Source organism: Macaca fascicularis, chromosome 6 (genome assembly GCF_037993035.2).
Source record: "Macaca fascicularis isolate 582-1 chromosome 6, T2T-MFA8v1.1".
In the NCBI taxonomy this organism is placed as follows: Eukaryota; Metazoa; Chordata; class Mammalia; order Primates; family Cercopithecidae; genus Macaca; species Macaca fascicularis.
The window spans coordinates 46266937-46282544 of NC_088380.1; the positions used below are offsets into that span (position 1 = coordinate 46266937).

At 38.0% G+C, this 15608-nt stretch overlaps 1 protein-coding gene across 2 annotated transcripts in view; it reads right to left on the minus strand.

The window, feature by feature from the left end:
• HCN1 (hyperpolarization activated cyclic nucleotide gated potassium channel 1) overlaps positions 1-15206 on the minus strand; it is a 439910-nt gene extending 424704 nt beyond the window's left edge. For both annotated transcript variants that reach the window (XM_045393695.3, XM_005556858.5), the window contains exon 1: positions 14546-15206. In XM_045393695.3, coding sequence (XP_045249630.1) covers positions 14546-14955 — 410 coding nt within the window. In that variant the 5' untranslated portion in view covers positions 14956-15206. The remainder of the gene's footprint in view (positions 1-14545) is intronic.
• Between the last annotated feature and the right edge of the window lie 402 nt (positions 15207-15608).

The window sequence follows — 15608 nt, forward strand, 5'->3', positions numbered from 1 at the left end:
TTGAATTTATTAGGCTTCCTCTATTCCATTACATAATACCTCCTTTCTATTTGAACTACATGAACCAAATAATAAAAAGACTTGCATCCCAAAATGTTGGTAGACATGAAAGTTTTCACTCTTCAGAAGAGGGAAAATCCATTCAAACCCAATTAAAAGAGTTAAGATTCTGATCGTTCTGAGACTATGTCTGGGACAATTTCCCTGTATAAAGTTGCATTAAGTTGTTTTGCCTCAGTATTAGTAGGGTTTTGTTGAAAATACAAATAAGATCTGTGAGTAAAACAGAAATATAAATAATAACATTGTACTGTCCTTTATAGCCTTGATCTTTCTCTTTCAAAATTAAGACCTCTTCCTTTTTCCCCTTTCTTTTTATTGTGATGCTCATTAATTAAATAGGGTTGATAAAATCATGCTTTTCTAATTATATTATCTCTTCATGTATTAGGTGAAGGTACCTTCAGTAGGTAATCATTTTTTACATCATTATGAACTCAAATTTAAACAGCTGATAGGTTTGAAATCATAGAAATTCTAATCCTTTTTAAAGCTCATCTTTGGCTTCTTCAAGTGGGATCCTGAATCTTTTTGCTATTACCCTGGTAGTCTTTGATAACCTCCTTAATATCTGATATGTCAAGTTGCTCCAGGCTCTTCACGTACATTGCCTGCCCCAGACCTGGGATCACACATTTCTCCTCTTCAAATTAAGGCAGACCAATTGTGCAAATTCCATCCTAGTTTCAGCTGCTGTTCCATCCCATTCCTCTTGGCTGCGTGGGAGTCTCCCATATTCTCAGCTCTGTCAGACACCCTTGCTTACCACTGCTTCCTTCCTCCAACACATAGTGCAAAAACAACAGGTCTTGCAGTTGTTGAAGGTTTGTGTCACTTATCTTTCAGGTTGGTGGGGATAGTTTTCCTGTAAAGTTGCCTATGTTTTTTGTTTGTTTGGACTTTGGTCTTGCTCTGTCTTTTATATGCAAAAACCAAGCTGCCACCTTAGTTTTGCATCTTTTCAGACTTAAGTTATTTTTGCTTTTGAAAATTATGTCAACTTCAATTTTCCTTTATCAGGGTCTATGATATCTTTTCTATGTACACGAGGGCTAATTTAACACTGGTCACTCAGGACGTTATTCATTGGAATATTATTTCTTCACTGTAAATTTGGTAAACACTATAAAAAAAAATCCTGGTCACCAAAAAGTTAAAAGTAAAAAAAAAATCATTTTTCAAAATATCGACTCGACATTTTATTAATTAAATCTTGAGGGACATAATGTTAACTTTCCATCCCTGTACAACAGGGTTTTAAAGGTGCACTGTTAAATCAAATAGCACAATTTGGCAAAGTGGAACAGAAAATAAATGATACATACCTAAAAGTAATGTAATTCTTTCTAAATGTCATTGCCCAAAGGGATACATTCTCAACTTTATTTTGATTAAGATAGCACTGATTCTAAAGGCAATGACATTTAAATAGTTTTTACAGGGCTGTGAAAGAAGAGCCATGCCAGATACAATAGATAGAATGTTTATGTCACCCTAAAATTCATATGTTGAAATCCATTTTTTTTTTCTTTTCTTCCTCCTGAGACGGAGTCTCGCTCTGTTGCCCAGGCTGGAGCGCAGTGGGGAGATCTGGGCTCACTGCAAGCTCCGCCTCCCAGGTTCACGCCATTCTCCTCCCTCAGCCTCTGGAGTAGCTGGGACTACAGGTGCCCGCCACCACGCCAGGTACCCGATATCACGCCCGGCTAATTTTTTGGTTTTTAGTAGAGACGGGTTTCAGCATATTAGCCAGGATGGTCTCGATCTCCTGACCTTGTGATCCACCCGCATCGGCCTCCCAAAGTGCTGTGATTACAGGCGTGAGCCACCGCGCCCAGCCCATATGTCGATATCCTAACCCACATGATAGTGGTGTTGGAAGGAGGAGCTTTTGGGAGGTGATTAGGTCATGAGGATAGAACCCTCATGAATGGATTTGGTGCCCTCATAAGAGATCCCTCACCCCTTCCACCTTGCTAGGTTATAGTGAAAAGACAGCCATTTGTGACAAACAGACTCTCACCAGAGAGCAAATCAACCAGCACCTTAATCTTGCACTTTCCAGCCTCCAGAACCGCGAGAAATAAATTTCTGTTGTTTATAATCCATGCAGTCTATGGTATTTTCTTACAGCAGCTCAAAAGAACTAAGACAACAAGATATCATATATATATATATGAAAAATTGGGGTATATATAATCCCAATTTTAAAAACTACATAAAATCAAGCATTATAGTAAAAGGAGCTCATAGAAACATGCATTTATTTAATTGTAATGGCTTCGAATCTTATTTCCAAATGCATGTTTCTGTGAAGGAATAAAATGCAGATTAAATGTCCACACTAAATTATTGTTTTTTAGAGGGCACATAGGGAAAAGGGTTGTTGGAAATTATATATAAAAACCAAAGTTAAGCATAATATTGCTAAAAGTCTCTTTATTTATTCAAATTTATTAAGTGCCTACTTTATACCAATATATTGAAAATGTGTGTGTATGTGTGTGTGTGTGTGTGTGTGTGTGTGTGTATATATATATATATATAGACACAGGGTTTCACTTTGTCATCTAGCCTGGATGGAGTGCAGTGGCTTCGTCTTGGCTCACTGAAGCCTCAATCTCCTGGGATCAAGGGATCCTCCCACCCCAGCATCCCAAGTTGCTGGGACTACAGGCATGCATCTCCATGCCTGCCTAATTTTTGTATTTTTTGTAGAGACGGGGTCTCGCCATGTTGCCTAGGCTGGTCTTAAACTCCTGAGCTCAAGCGATCTGCCCGGCTCAGCCTCCCAAAGTGCTAGGATTACAGGCATGAGCCACCATGCCTGGCCCAGCTTCAGCTATAATTCTTAAACAGCTTGCCCAACCAAAATTCTGTATCTTTGAATCTTCCATACACTGTTTTTAGTGTCTCTATTTCTGCATGACAATATTAGATAGTTCAGGAAGTCTTAACTTGGGTTCCAAAAATAAATGTGCTTCAAGGAAACTACAAATCTTTGAAATTATAGGCAAAATATTATAAATAAATACACAGGTCAGAGTGTCAATAGCTTTAATGTGATCTGTGAAGTATTATATGAGTTTTCAACCCTAGAATCACTAACACAAATGGCTAACCATGAATGATTTGTATAATCAGTAATTATAGCCAATAGAATTATGGGATTATTTATATTGTGCAATACTTATTCAACCATAACTTGGTGCTTCTAGCATGTATTTCTGCTTTTTATACATTAGATATATATCCAGATCACAGAAAATACAGGTCTCCAAACTTTCCATTCTAATTCACTTACATGGATTTCAGGATAAATATCAAATTTATTGTTTAGAAAAAAAGACAATTTTTTAAAAAGTACTATTTTAACAGAGAATGACTATTCTATAGGAAAAATAAGGAACAGTTGTTCTCCCTTTAAAAACTAATCAAATAGGCCAGGCATGGTGGCTCTCGCCTGTAAACGCAGCACTTTGGGAGGCCAAGGTGGGTGGATTGCTTGAGGTCAGGAGTTCGAGACCAGTCTGACCAACATGGTAAAACCCCATCTCTACTAAAAATACAAAAATTAGGTAGGTGTGGTGGTGCACGTCTGTAATTCCAGTTACTCGGGAGGCTGAGGAAAGAGAATAGTTTGAATCCAGGAGACGGAGGTTGTAGTGAGCCAAGATCATGCCACTGCACTCCACCTGGGGTAACAAAGCAAGACTCTGTCTCAAAAAACAAACAAACAAAAAACTAATCAAATAACTTTAAATATTCATTTTTCAGTCTCTGCTCATGTTCCTCAAACAACCTAGGTAATGTAAATTTTAATAAGGTGCATTGTCTTTTTAATAAAACAAAGATAAAACATTCTGCAAGGGTGATTAAGTGACAACTGCTCTAGAAATGATATCACAAAGATTTTTTTTTTAATTCTGTCAAATTTATAGTATTTCTCAAATTCTTTTACGTACCTAATTAGAAATAATTATATTTCTAAATAACAGTTTTTAAAGACTGTTAAACATGACAATAAAAAAGAAAATGAAAGATTTATCAGTTTATAACTCATCTTATTTGCCTCATATATAATACTTAGCTGATTTAACATCCCAAATGGTTTAACTATGCCATTTTCTGATGAAAATAAAGATGAACAGAAAGTAGCACATGCAGCCCAATGAATGCCATTATAATTTTCCCTAAAAGCTATTTCCAAATGTTCAATACTGTAGCATTCTATACCAACTAAAGAGAGTAAACTGGAAAATTTTGCAGAAATAGGATATATTAAAAGTCTTCTGGCCGGGCGCTGTGTCTCACACCTGTAACGTTAGCACTTTAGGAGGCCGAGGAGGGCGGATCACCTGAGGTCAGGAGTTTGAGATCAGCTTGACCAACATGGAAAAACCTGTCTCTAATAAAAATACAAAATTAGCTGGGCATGGTGGCAAATGCCTGTAATCCCAGCTACTTGGAAGGCAGAGGCAGGAGAATAGCTTGAACCCAGGAGGCGGAGGTAGAGGTGAGCCAAGATCGCGCTATTGCACTCCAGCCTGGGAAACAAGAATGAAACTCCATCTCAAAACAAACAAACAAACAAAAAACACAGTTTTCCAATGCTAAGTGCCTCATGACTAGACCAATTTCACATAGCATACATAAAATATGTCATTGCACATCAGGGCTTCTGCTGCCAGGGCTTGCATGAAGGTAAAAAGGAAACAGGAGCACACCATTTACATGGCCCTTCCTTCATATATATTTTTTCTTCAGTATTTATGGAAACGGTTAGAGTATGTACTTAGAGAATATTTAATTTTTCAAACAACTAACTTGCCTTAATTCTGTTTTAATTTTACTTTCATAAAAATAACTAACTCTTAAAATAGCATTAAATGCAGAGCATAACTTCTAAGTGCTACATATGTAGAAATGTTTATATTGCATATATAGTATATATACACAGTATATATACTATATACCCCACAAATTTTATATATATATATTTTTCCTCATATTATAATTGAGAAAATTGAGGTCCAGTTACTAACGTGGGGAAGCTTGGATTCTGACCTAAACAGTTCCCAACACTGTTACCTCAAAATAATATATGCCCATAGTCTTTTTTTTTTTTTTTAAAGCAAAACAGCATGAAGGATTATAAGGAGAACATATAAGCCTCTCCCTTTTCCTTTTACCCCTACATATCACTTTCCAAATTCAACCACCATAATTGTTTCTTTTAGTGTTTAGTTCATATTTCAAAGAGAAATTAATTTATCAATTTTAAATACTATTCATTAGTTTCCAACTGTGGAAAACAAGGACTTAGCTTTCTTACATCACTCAAACCACATTTACGTTTCTCCTGCCCTCCCACCATCCTAGAATAATTGCACCGCAAACTTTATTTAAAACAGTCAACTTGTTTACATTATTATTACCAAATAAGCATTAGGCACTGCTGAACCAAGCAAGGAACTGTGATTCATTTCCCTTTTATATACATCTTTAGATCATTCTGGAGTTAATAAAGGTCTTTTGTTTATTTACTTGTATCCAATGTACTCTACAAATATTTATATGAAAGTCATCAATATCTTGTTCCAAAGATCTCTCGAACACCTAATAACATTATTTATCAAGTGCTGATATCCATCTATTTGTTTTTCCTACACTGAAGGCCTTCCTCCAGAACGCTTTGCTTTCCTGCCCCAGTCTGGACTGGTTTCTTTCAAGGCTAGCTATTCTGGGATACTCCTAGGACTTCAGGTTTCTCTGTGTTAAAGCCCATTTCCTAGCTTCTATGTCTTCATGTTGTTCGGTGTAATTTCTTGTTTTGCAGGAACATGTCATCTAGTAACTTTCTAAGAAAGGGTACATGGGTAGTTAATACTAGAGTTCTTAATTTCTGAGTATCTTTATTTAAACTTTGTATTATGGCAAGGTACGGATTTCTTATCGAGATTACTTTCTCTCAGAATTTTGTAGACATTGTTACATTGTCATTTAACTTAAAGTATTATTCCCACTTCTTGGTATGTAACTTTTTCTTTGAAAAGTCTTAGTCATTTGTTTGTTGCTTATTCGATGGTGTTGTAAAGCTTCTGTGTAATGATCCTTTATGTCTTTTTCTTTCATGATGCTAAGTATTCCATGAGTTCCTCAGAACAGACATTTCAGTTGCTGCTATATGGAAAATTTTATCGAAAATGTCTCTATTAATTCCATATGTCCCTTTTCACTCTTTTTATCATTCTAGAATACCTTATGGTAGATTTTGACCTTATAAATTAGTTGTTGATTTTGCTATATTTTCTTATATTTCTTATTCCCTTTTGTCTTTTTGCTCTAATTCTGATAGACTTCCTAGACTTTATCTGCTAACACAGTTCATCCAAGAGCTGTTTTTTAAATTTCTTGCCATATTTTCCATAGCAACGTGTTCTTATTGTACAGATAAAACATTTATGAAGATATCATTTGTGGAGCATTTTTTATAATACTGTCATTTCTCCTTATCCCATCCCTCTGGATCTTTTTTTTGCTGTTTGATTTAGTCTTTCTCTGTTTGATTTAGTCTTGCCTATGAGACTTTTCGCAAATGTCTGGTTATCTTTTGCTTTCAGTTACATATTAACCAATGCCATACCAAAAATATAATTACAGCCTCAATGTACACATGCGGAGTTTTTGCAGGGTGATTAGGCAATAAACATGATTTTTTATCTGAAGACTTTGAAATGTCTCCCTTTGGAGGTATTTTCTCCAGTTTCCTGATTGAGAAAAACAGACCTGGCTCCAAGCATCCTAATGTCAGCACAGGGAGTTTTGTATTCACTAAGGAAACCCTTATTTAATTCTGTTTTCAATCTGGCTTTCCTGGAACTATTTCATAACTGGCACTTCCAAGTCCTGAATTCTTCTGGATTTCAATGGGTGAAGGATTCTGGAAGTGGAATAATTTCTCTATTAACTTCCCATTTTACAAATGTGCTTGAGATCTATATTCTCTGATGTCTCCTCTTTCTTCTACTTACCAATGTATCTGTGCTTTTTCATATTATTTTGGAGTGACTTCAAGAGGGAGGAAGTACAAATGATTAGGTTCAATCCATCATGTGTCCCAGAAGGTTTGGAGAATTATTTATACTGGCAGCCTTGTTTCTTATTATGTAAAAGAGCTGAAGTGACAAAATTAATATTCATAAGAACTGAATTCCTGGCCCAGTTCTTACTATCTATCTATGTCACCATGTTCATGCTACATAACTCCTCTTCAGTTTCATTTACTCATCTGTGTATTGGGCAGGGAAATGTAATAGTTGGGGCACATACTTGCAGGTGCCAGTGGGAAGTAGATGCCAGGTATTACTGTAGGAAAAAAGAAGAGTTTTCATCTGAATTTATCAACTCTAAGATTAAATGTGCTCATGACCTGGTTGAAGAATAATTCTTTGTCCATTCAGTCAATAAATATTTATTACAGGTCTGTTATGATGACCCAGAAATTTCACTCTGAAGAGAAATGAAAACATCTCTGCACAAAAACTTGTATGAGAATATTCACATCAGCAGTATTTACAATAGCCAAAAAGCAGAAACAACTCAGATGTCCATCAGCTGATAAATGAATAAATTAAAGGTAGTATATTCATAAAATGGAATGTTTTTAAGCAAGGAAATGAATAAAGTACTGATTCAGGTAACAACATGAATGAACCTTGAAAAAACATTATGCTAAGTGAAAGAAGCCAATAACAAAAGACTATATATTGCATGATTTCACTGATATAAAATATTCAGAATAAGCAAAAATCTACAGAGACAGAGAGTGGATTAGCGGTTGGTTGCTTAAGGCTGAGCGGGAGGGTGGGAGATGAGAGAAAGTGAGTGCTAATGCATATGGGGTTTCTTCTTGGGATGATAAAATATTCTAAAATTGTTTCTGGTGATGGCTGCATAACTCTGTGAACTTACTAGAAAATACTGAATTGCTTACTTTAAATGGGTGAATTGTATGGTATATGAATTTCGTCTCAAAAAAGTTGTTAAAAAAAAAAACCGTATCTGAATGTAATACTTAGGTGATGAGATAATCTGTGCGGCAAACTACCATGGCACATGTTTACCCATTTAACAAACCTGCACATCCTACACATTTACCCCTGAACTTAAAAGTTGAAGAAAAAAAAAATGAAGCCTCTAAGAAAGTTTGGCAAGAACTTTTTTACAACATTGGGAATGTAATACTGAGTAAGATTCATAAGTTAGCATGGCTTAAATTCCAGGGAAGGTACACATATAAAAATAATTATAAATTCTGCTGAACAGAAAGCCTAGATAGAAAAATAAGTGTGTGCACAATGATTAAATGGAAACCTAAAAGATGAGTAGAAACTAGTTATGTGGAGTGATAAAAAGTGAAAAGAGTATTTCAAGCATGGGAATAATATCACATTAAAATCTTAGTTGCAGGAGAGAACTCAGGTTGTTCTAGGAGCTAAAAATTTACCCAAGTGGCTGGAACACAGTGCTGGAATGAGTGGCATGTGATGAGGCTGCATATATAGGCTGACATTATGCAGGGTCTTGAAGCTCAAAGAAAGTTTGTCAAATGTAGTCTAAGAGTAATGGGAGGTTACTAAAGGGTTTTAAAGAGCATAACAATATTATTAGATTTGCTTTTTAAAGATCACTCTTGTCACTCTATGTTGAATGAAATGGAGGACAGGTTATGCTTTCTGTCCCAAAACAGACTGTAAATATCATAACAGGAATGTCAACCTTGGAGAACCTACATTATTCTTGTCATTTTAAGAAATCTGTAAACTGGAAGCAGTATTAATTGGTCAAATTAATATGTATAGAATCTCTAGAATGTTCATAGGCAGTCATTCCATTCCCTGAAGTTTAGCCAAAACATAATGAAGAGTCAGGTGCAAAGATGTTTGCTGTGGCACTTTTAAAAATACTGAATAACTGTATACAACAAAGCTGATAGTCTAAAATTTATAAATATTTACTAACTTTGTACGTATGTAAAATTAGCCTTATGTTTTTAGAGTTACAGCTAGTGACCTGAAAATAAAATTAGGTTTATACAAATAAAATTATAAGTTGTAAATTTAAGGTATGAGTAATGTTGCTTCTTTGCTTTAACTGAGTGGTCAACTATTAGACAAAATAGAAAAATACTATGAGAAAATTAACTAACATAACTTGAAAGAGTCATGAAATCAATTTTATCAAAGTTGGGCAAAATGTATCAGATAAACACTCAAGTCAAAAATAATCAACTTCTATATATATTCTTTACTTCTATATATATTCTTCTACATATATAGGTATCCCTTGAATAGTTTCTGTAGCACATATATACAAATAGAATTAACAGAGCCATGAAGGTTTATTTTGCAAAAACATAAAATTCCGGGATGCACCAGGAATCCTGATTTTTTATCTATAAAACTAATGGTAAGTTGTACATCCAGATGCCTTCACAAAGAAAATTATTTTTAGAAGAAAAGTACTTAGAGAAAATGTAATTTTCTTAGTGCAGGCAGACTTTTTTCTTTATTATCACTATTTCTACAACTAAAATACATAGTGTCAGCCTAATTCATGGTTTGTTACTTCTTTACACAAAATGATAAAATGAAAATTTGTCACAGACCCTGCAAATGCTCAGTACTCTTCGTGTAGTGCTAATCATCTGCAATAATTTGCACTGTACTTATACGAGACTCTATTTGAAAGTCCTTTTCCTGAGCCCAATTGTTGTTTCTAAATAATGAAGTGAATTATCTGCTAAACACAAGAATTATATTCAGAATAAGATTCTCACCTGAAAATCATTCTAAATGCATTCTGCTGGCTTCCTGCTCACTGTAGGACATAGGTGCACTGAGTATAATAATGCGGAATTACAAAGACTATTTATCTTGCTTTTTGGTGGTGATGTTGTTTTGGTTTGGGTTTTTTGATCAAGTAGATAAATGAACCTATGATACAAATAACAAGTAATGTATCTTTCCAGTGCATTTAAATTTCTTTCATTATTCAACAGGCACGTTCATAAATCCAAGTCCACATAATTAAATATGATTGGTAAAGTGTACCTCTTCACTAATTCTCAATTTGCAATCATACCCCAAAAGCAGGTTTAAAGGGAAAGTTGCTCAGAAAAAAATGAAAACCATCTTATAATAATTTAATAGTATAAATCATATCTACTAAATGTAACAGTGAAACATTTGCTAAAAATTAAAATTGCATAACTTACATGTATACTAAGAAAAAGTAACTAAATAAATTCACACCTTTAAATCTTTGAAGAAATTTCACATTATGTCTAACAGTTCCTAGAGCCACTAAGAAAAATGTAACTGAACTTAACAAAGCACAAAAAGGTTCACCTAATATAGAAAAAACAATAAATTCTTATGGTTAATTTTGGCTATGTTGATAAGAAAAGCAAATAAAAGAAGCATTGCTGGCAGCATACAGAGTGTGTTCAGCACAAAGAAAATGTAACAGTAGGCTAATTAGTCTTTAAACCCCAGAAGGTTGAACTGTTTTCTTGTGAGAAGCTCCTGGAAGCAAATGTTCTATAATGAACTGTATAATATTGGTGAAGCCTCCCTTCCCTAATGAACACATCAGTGATCTCTGGTATCAGTACAGTTGTGGCTGCAATCCAAAGCAGAGATGGAAGACTGGAAGTGAAAGTATCTTCAGGAAGTAACTCCCATCTCTAGAGTCCTTGGGTACTTATAACACAGTAAGCTTTTCACACACTCATACTAATGATGAAAAGAAATGGAAAAAAAAATAAGAAGTCAAGATACAAAACTGCCTCCACTATGAGGAGCAAGATATTGGCTGCAATATATATGGAAGAGGAGCATTCTTTTTAAAAGTCCCTTTGTGTAAGCATGATGGAACAAAATAATGACAGAATCCCTAAAATGGCAAATGGTCCGGTGATAAATTCTTCCAAGATAAATTGCTTGCATAATAAAAATCATCCACAAAAGTATTCTAAATATTCTTTCAATCTATTTAAATGATTATATCATAACTATCAATTGGCTGTGGAAGCACAATGCTTGCTGACCATCACTTTTTAACCATAGTAAAATTCTAGCTAATTAATATAAAATCACCATGAATTTTTAAAAATCATATTTAACCTCCAAATTAAATGTGTCTGTGTGTTGTTCACATGAAATTCAATAAGAGTAAGACCATGCTGTCACTACAGAAAAATCGAGCTACATTTGTTTTTAAGTAACTATCCCTATTTTCCCTAGTTTGGGTGCTTATATACCACAGTATAAACAAAAACATGAGCTTGTTGTGTTTACTAAATTCTGTAGCTTCCACCTAGTTATTTCAAACAGTATCTGATACTATTTGACTCTTTTTTATTCTCTGAAGGTTTTTATTATCATCCTTTTTCCTGAGGAAAAAGGTAAATGCAGCATCTCTGCCCTACTTACACCAGGGGTAGAGAAAACTACCTGCCAGACACAGCAATAGCACTCTTGGGCTCTGGCGGGGAAAAGAGGTACTAGGTAGTTCTCTGAAAGTCTCAGTGGGAGCACAGTCCCTTGAGGTAAATAAAGTAGAAAGCTATCAGTCTTAAAAATTATCCTGAGAAGGGAAACTAGAAACTGTGTTAAAGTCACAACATGCCCTGGAGTAAGAACATAGTAAACTTCTCTGGCCATGCAAAGGCTTATTAAAAGTGTCAAGGAAAAGAATCCTCTGGATATCTTCATTTGCACTCTCTCCCCACTCTTCATGGAAATTACTCTTAAGTGTCACTCACTCAGTTGTTACATAATTAATGAACTTAAGTTTGGCATTTTAGGAACTGTAGTAAAGCACCCCTCTGAAAGAACCCTCAGAAAAGGGCCTAAAGTAAAGGCTAGATCATGACCACAAACATTTCTAGTATCTGTTGAAAATTACTCACACATTGCTTTTCCTGTAGAAAAAAAAATACTGCTGGAATTTTGTCTTTCATATTTTTGTTTTTTCATTACATTATCTTGATATGTTATAGATTTTAGAAAATCTTATCTAAATCATACGAAAACTCTGAGATCATACAAAAACATTAATGAAATAATAAGATGTAAATATATTCTGAATGAAAACAAGTACATGATTATTTTTCTAGTTTGTTTTAGAACACCAGTGTATATTGTAATTCTGTTTTAAAATCTATTTTTCAGGTATCTTTCAGTTTAAAAAGATCTAAATAATTCTAATTGCTTAATTTGCACCTGACATGTTCTTTTTTCCATTTATACGAGGGAAAGTCAAATATTCCAAACTCTCCACACTGGAGTTTAGAGTATTAGCTCACGTTTTAATCATTTCCCATTTCTTTGAAATGAACAATAAAATTAAATCATCACCCGATTTCAATTAGTTCCTTTGTTCAGTAACAATGTTTTTATTAAAGAGATATTTTGTCTCAGAAGATTTCCTTGGGAAAATAAGGAGAATCCTGTAATTCCATTCATTCAAAAGACTTTTGGACACTATTCTAATTCCTGAAAAGCAGCCCTATGTTTTTATTTAGTAAGTGGGAAAAAGTTTAATTATTTGATGTATGATATTTTGAAAAGGGATAGTCCTTTTCACATTGCTGAAGAAATAAAAGCTTCATATGTAATCATTTTATTGAGTGAAGTTACATGTTAAAAGTTCAGCATTTTTGCATGTTAATATTGAACCTCATACATTTCTGGAAATACCCCATTTATTTTTGCTATTAAGACTGGAGGCTGTTTTCATGTAAATTATTTTCATTTAAAAATTTTAAAATGAGGTGAACTATATTTCCATTGGGGACTGAGGAAGAGACAATATTCTATACTTGATTCCCACCTTTAAAACTCTAAAGAACACGACAACCTTATACATCTTAGAATAGGGTCATTTATAAGTTTGCTTCCCTATCTTCCTACTGGAGGAAACCGGTTTGATTATTTATTACATCTCTTTAATATGAACATTTTTCAATCAAACTCTTAGACTATAAACTTCATTAGGTTTTATAAATTCTCTTTTAGACTTTGCTGTGTGTTTTTACAAATAAGTACCTTAAAATTATACACTTTCTAAAATCCATTCACTCTATGCATAGATCACAGAGGCTACTGATTTCTGAGACGATAAACATCTCAAAGAAGGCAAAGACAGTCACTATGAGCCTTTGTGTGGCGGGACTGTGGTTTTTTTCACAGCTAATGTCAATCAGAACTGTGGACAGCTCCCGTTAAAGCACGGAGTTGGTGATAATTTCCCTTAGTTTCTAAACTAATTCCAAGGCTGGTTTACATTGCTGTATTTATCCTATAAAGAATGCTTAGTATATGCACATACTCCTTTAGTTGATCTTTTTTTTCTTTTCGAACGAGTTCGGCCAAATAAATAAATATTACCCTGAGTTATTAAGAGTTACTAGTTCTGGATTTTAAAATGGAAAGTCCAGCCTTGTTCAGGAGCTAAGATAACTGTGCGCACGCTAATAAGAGGATCTACTACACGACCTTCATTTGACAATCTCTAAACATGCTTATCACCGAACGAATACTTGGGCGACAAATAAGATCAGAAAACGTCTTAATTTTAATTCTCTAAAGCGGAGTTTTCCTTCTGACAGCGTTCTGTCCTCCCTCCCGAGCTGAGGGATGTGAAAGAGATTTTTGAAAGAGATTTGCAGTCAAGGTCAAGAAAGGGTGCCGCTCTATTTCCAGGAAGGGGGCTCTGGCAACGCCCCCTCTCTCCGTTTCGGGGACTACAGGCTTCCTGCCACGCTCCTGCCCTGCTTGGAAGCGCCTGGCTTTGGTGAGACCTCACGTTGGGGACCATCCAAGTGCAAATTGCCCTTCTCTTGCCTGCCGGCCGCTGTTCCTGAGAAAACACAGCCAGGATACCCAGCGGCTATAAAGAAAAACAGACTAAACACACTCCCCGGGGCAAGCGCTGGCAGGAACTGCTCAGGCGTATGAATCGCTGTCTCCGGTTACCCCGCCTTCTCCAGAGCCCCAGAAGCCTCCTTTTCCCTCTTGGTTGAGACCACACTTCAGCGAGCCGCGCGAGGAAGGGTGGTTGCCCGCTTCCTCACACTCTCGTCTCTTAAGTAAAAGTTTCCCTGGTACAACTTCGCCTCCTCCCAGGGCGGTCACCGTGGCCTCCATCCTTCCCTGATCTGTTCCCGAAGTTCAGGAGGCCGAGGAGGAGAGCCCGTCCGGGATTCCCGGACAACAGGAGCACATCCTCCGGGCCCTTCCTGGGTGGAAACTACCGGGAGGCGCCGAGTGGAGCCTGCTCAGCCCTAGCCGACGCCGCCTGCAGCGCCACCCCCGGCCCGCCCTCCGAGTCCACGGGGCGCCCCCCTCCCAGGGCAGGGAAGCGCGTTTGAGGGCGCGCCTGAAGGGAGGGTGGGGCAGCGACCGGGAACCCTCACCTGAAATCACTGTAAGGGTGGATAATCCAGAAGCCTGCAGTTTTAACCCTTTCCTGCTCCTTTTCCACCGCCTTCTGGCTCCCAAACATGCGGAGGGAGAATTTGTTGACTCCGGGTTGCAGCATGGAGGTGAACTGCCTCTGCATGAAGCCGTACTGCCGCCGGGGCCCCTCGGCGTCCTCAAAGCCCCCAGCCGGCTCCTCGCCGCCGCCTCCGCCGCCGCCGTCCACCTTGAAGCACACGGAGTTGCCGTGCTCCTTCGCGCCGGCCCCGCCGCCCCCCGGCGGGGTGCCCAAGCGTTTCTCGGCCGCGGCCGGCCCCGCGCCCGTCGCGGACGCCTTGGCGGGGAAGACGCTGTTGCCATCGTCCCGGCTGTTAGACGAAGAGTTGGGCTTGCCACCTCCTTCCATGCCCGGAGGACGCGGCCGGCGACGGCGCGGGCTCCAGACTCGCCGGCCGCCCGGCGCCGGGGACACGTAGCCGAGAGGGTAGGGGCCCGAGCCGGCTGCCGGCGAGCCTAGCTGCCCGTCGCGGCGGCGGCGGCGGCGGCGGCTGCTGCTGCTTCCCGCCCGCGCCGGTCCTTGCTGCGCGCCTGGCTCCCGCCGCCGCCGCTGCCCTCAGTGGCTGCGCTCCTGGCTTCGGCGCGGCTGGTGCTGAGGCTGAGGCTGCCAGAGCTAGGCGAGGCTCAGCTCGGCTCAGCCCTCGAGCCCCAGCGCCTCCCCTCGGCTGCCCTCTGCTGGCCAGAAAGGGTCTTCTCCCCCGCCCCCCGCCCGTCCGCACTCTACACATGCTCGTTACTCTTGCTCCACTTCTGCCCAGCATGACATTGAACTCAGGAGCCCGCGGAGGAAACGTTCATTGGTACACGTGGAGAAGGACTCGGTGTATGTTTGCATGAGAGAGCGGAGAGAGGAGAGAGAGGAAGCCTGAACTAGCGAGTGTGTGTTGGTCCAAAACAAACAAACATCTTAAACATGAAGACATTGTCTGAACGCCTGTTTGAATAACGATACAGATGGGGAAAAGGGGACGAGCTGACTATGCATGCCAACAATTCACGTGC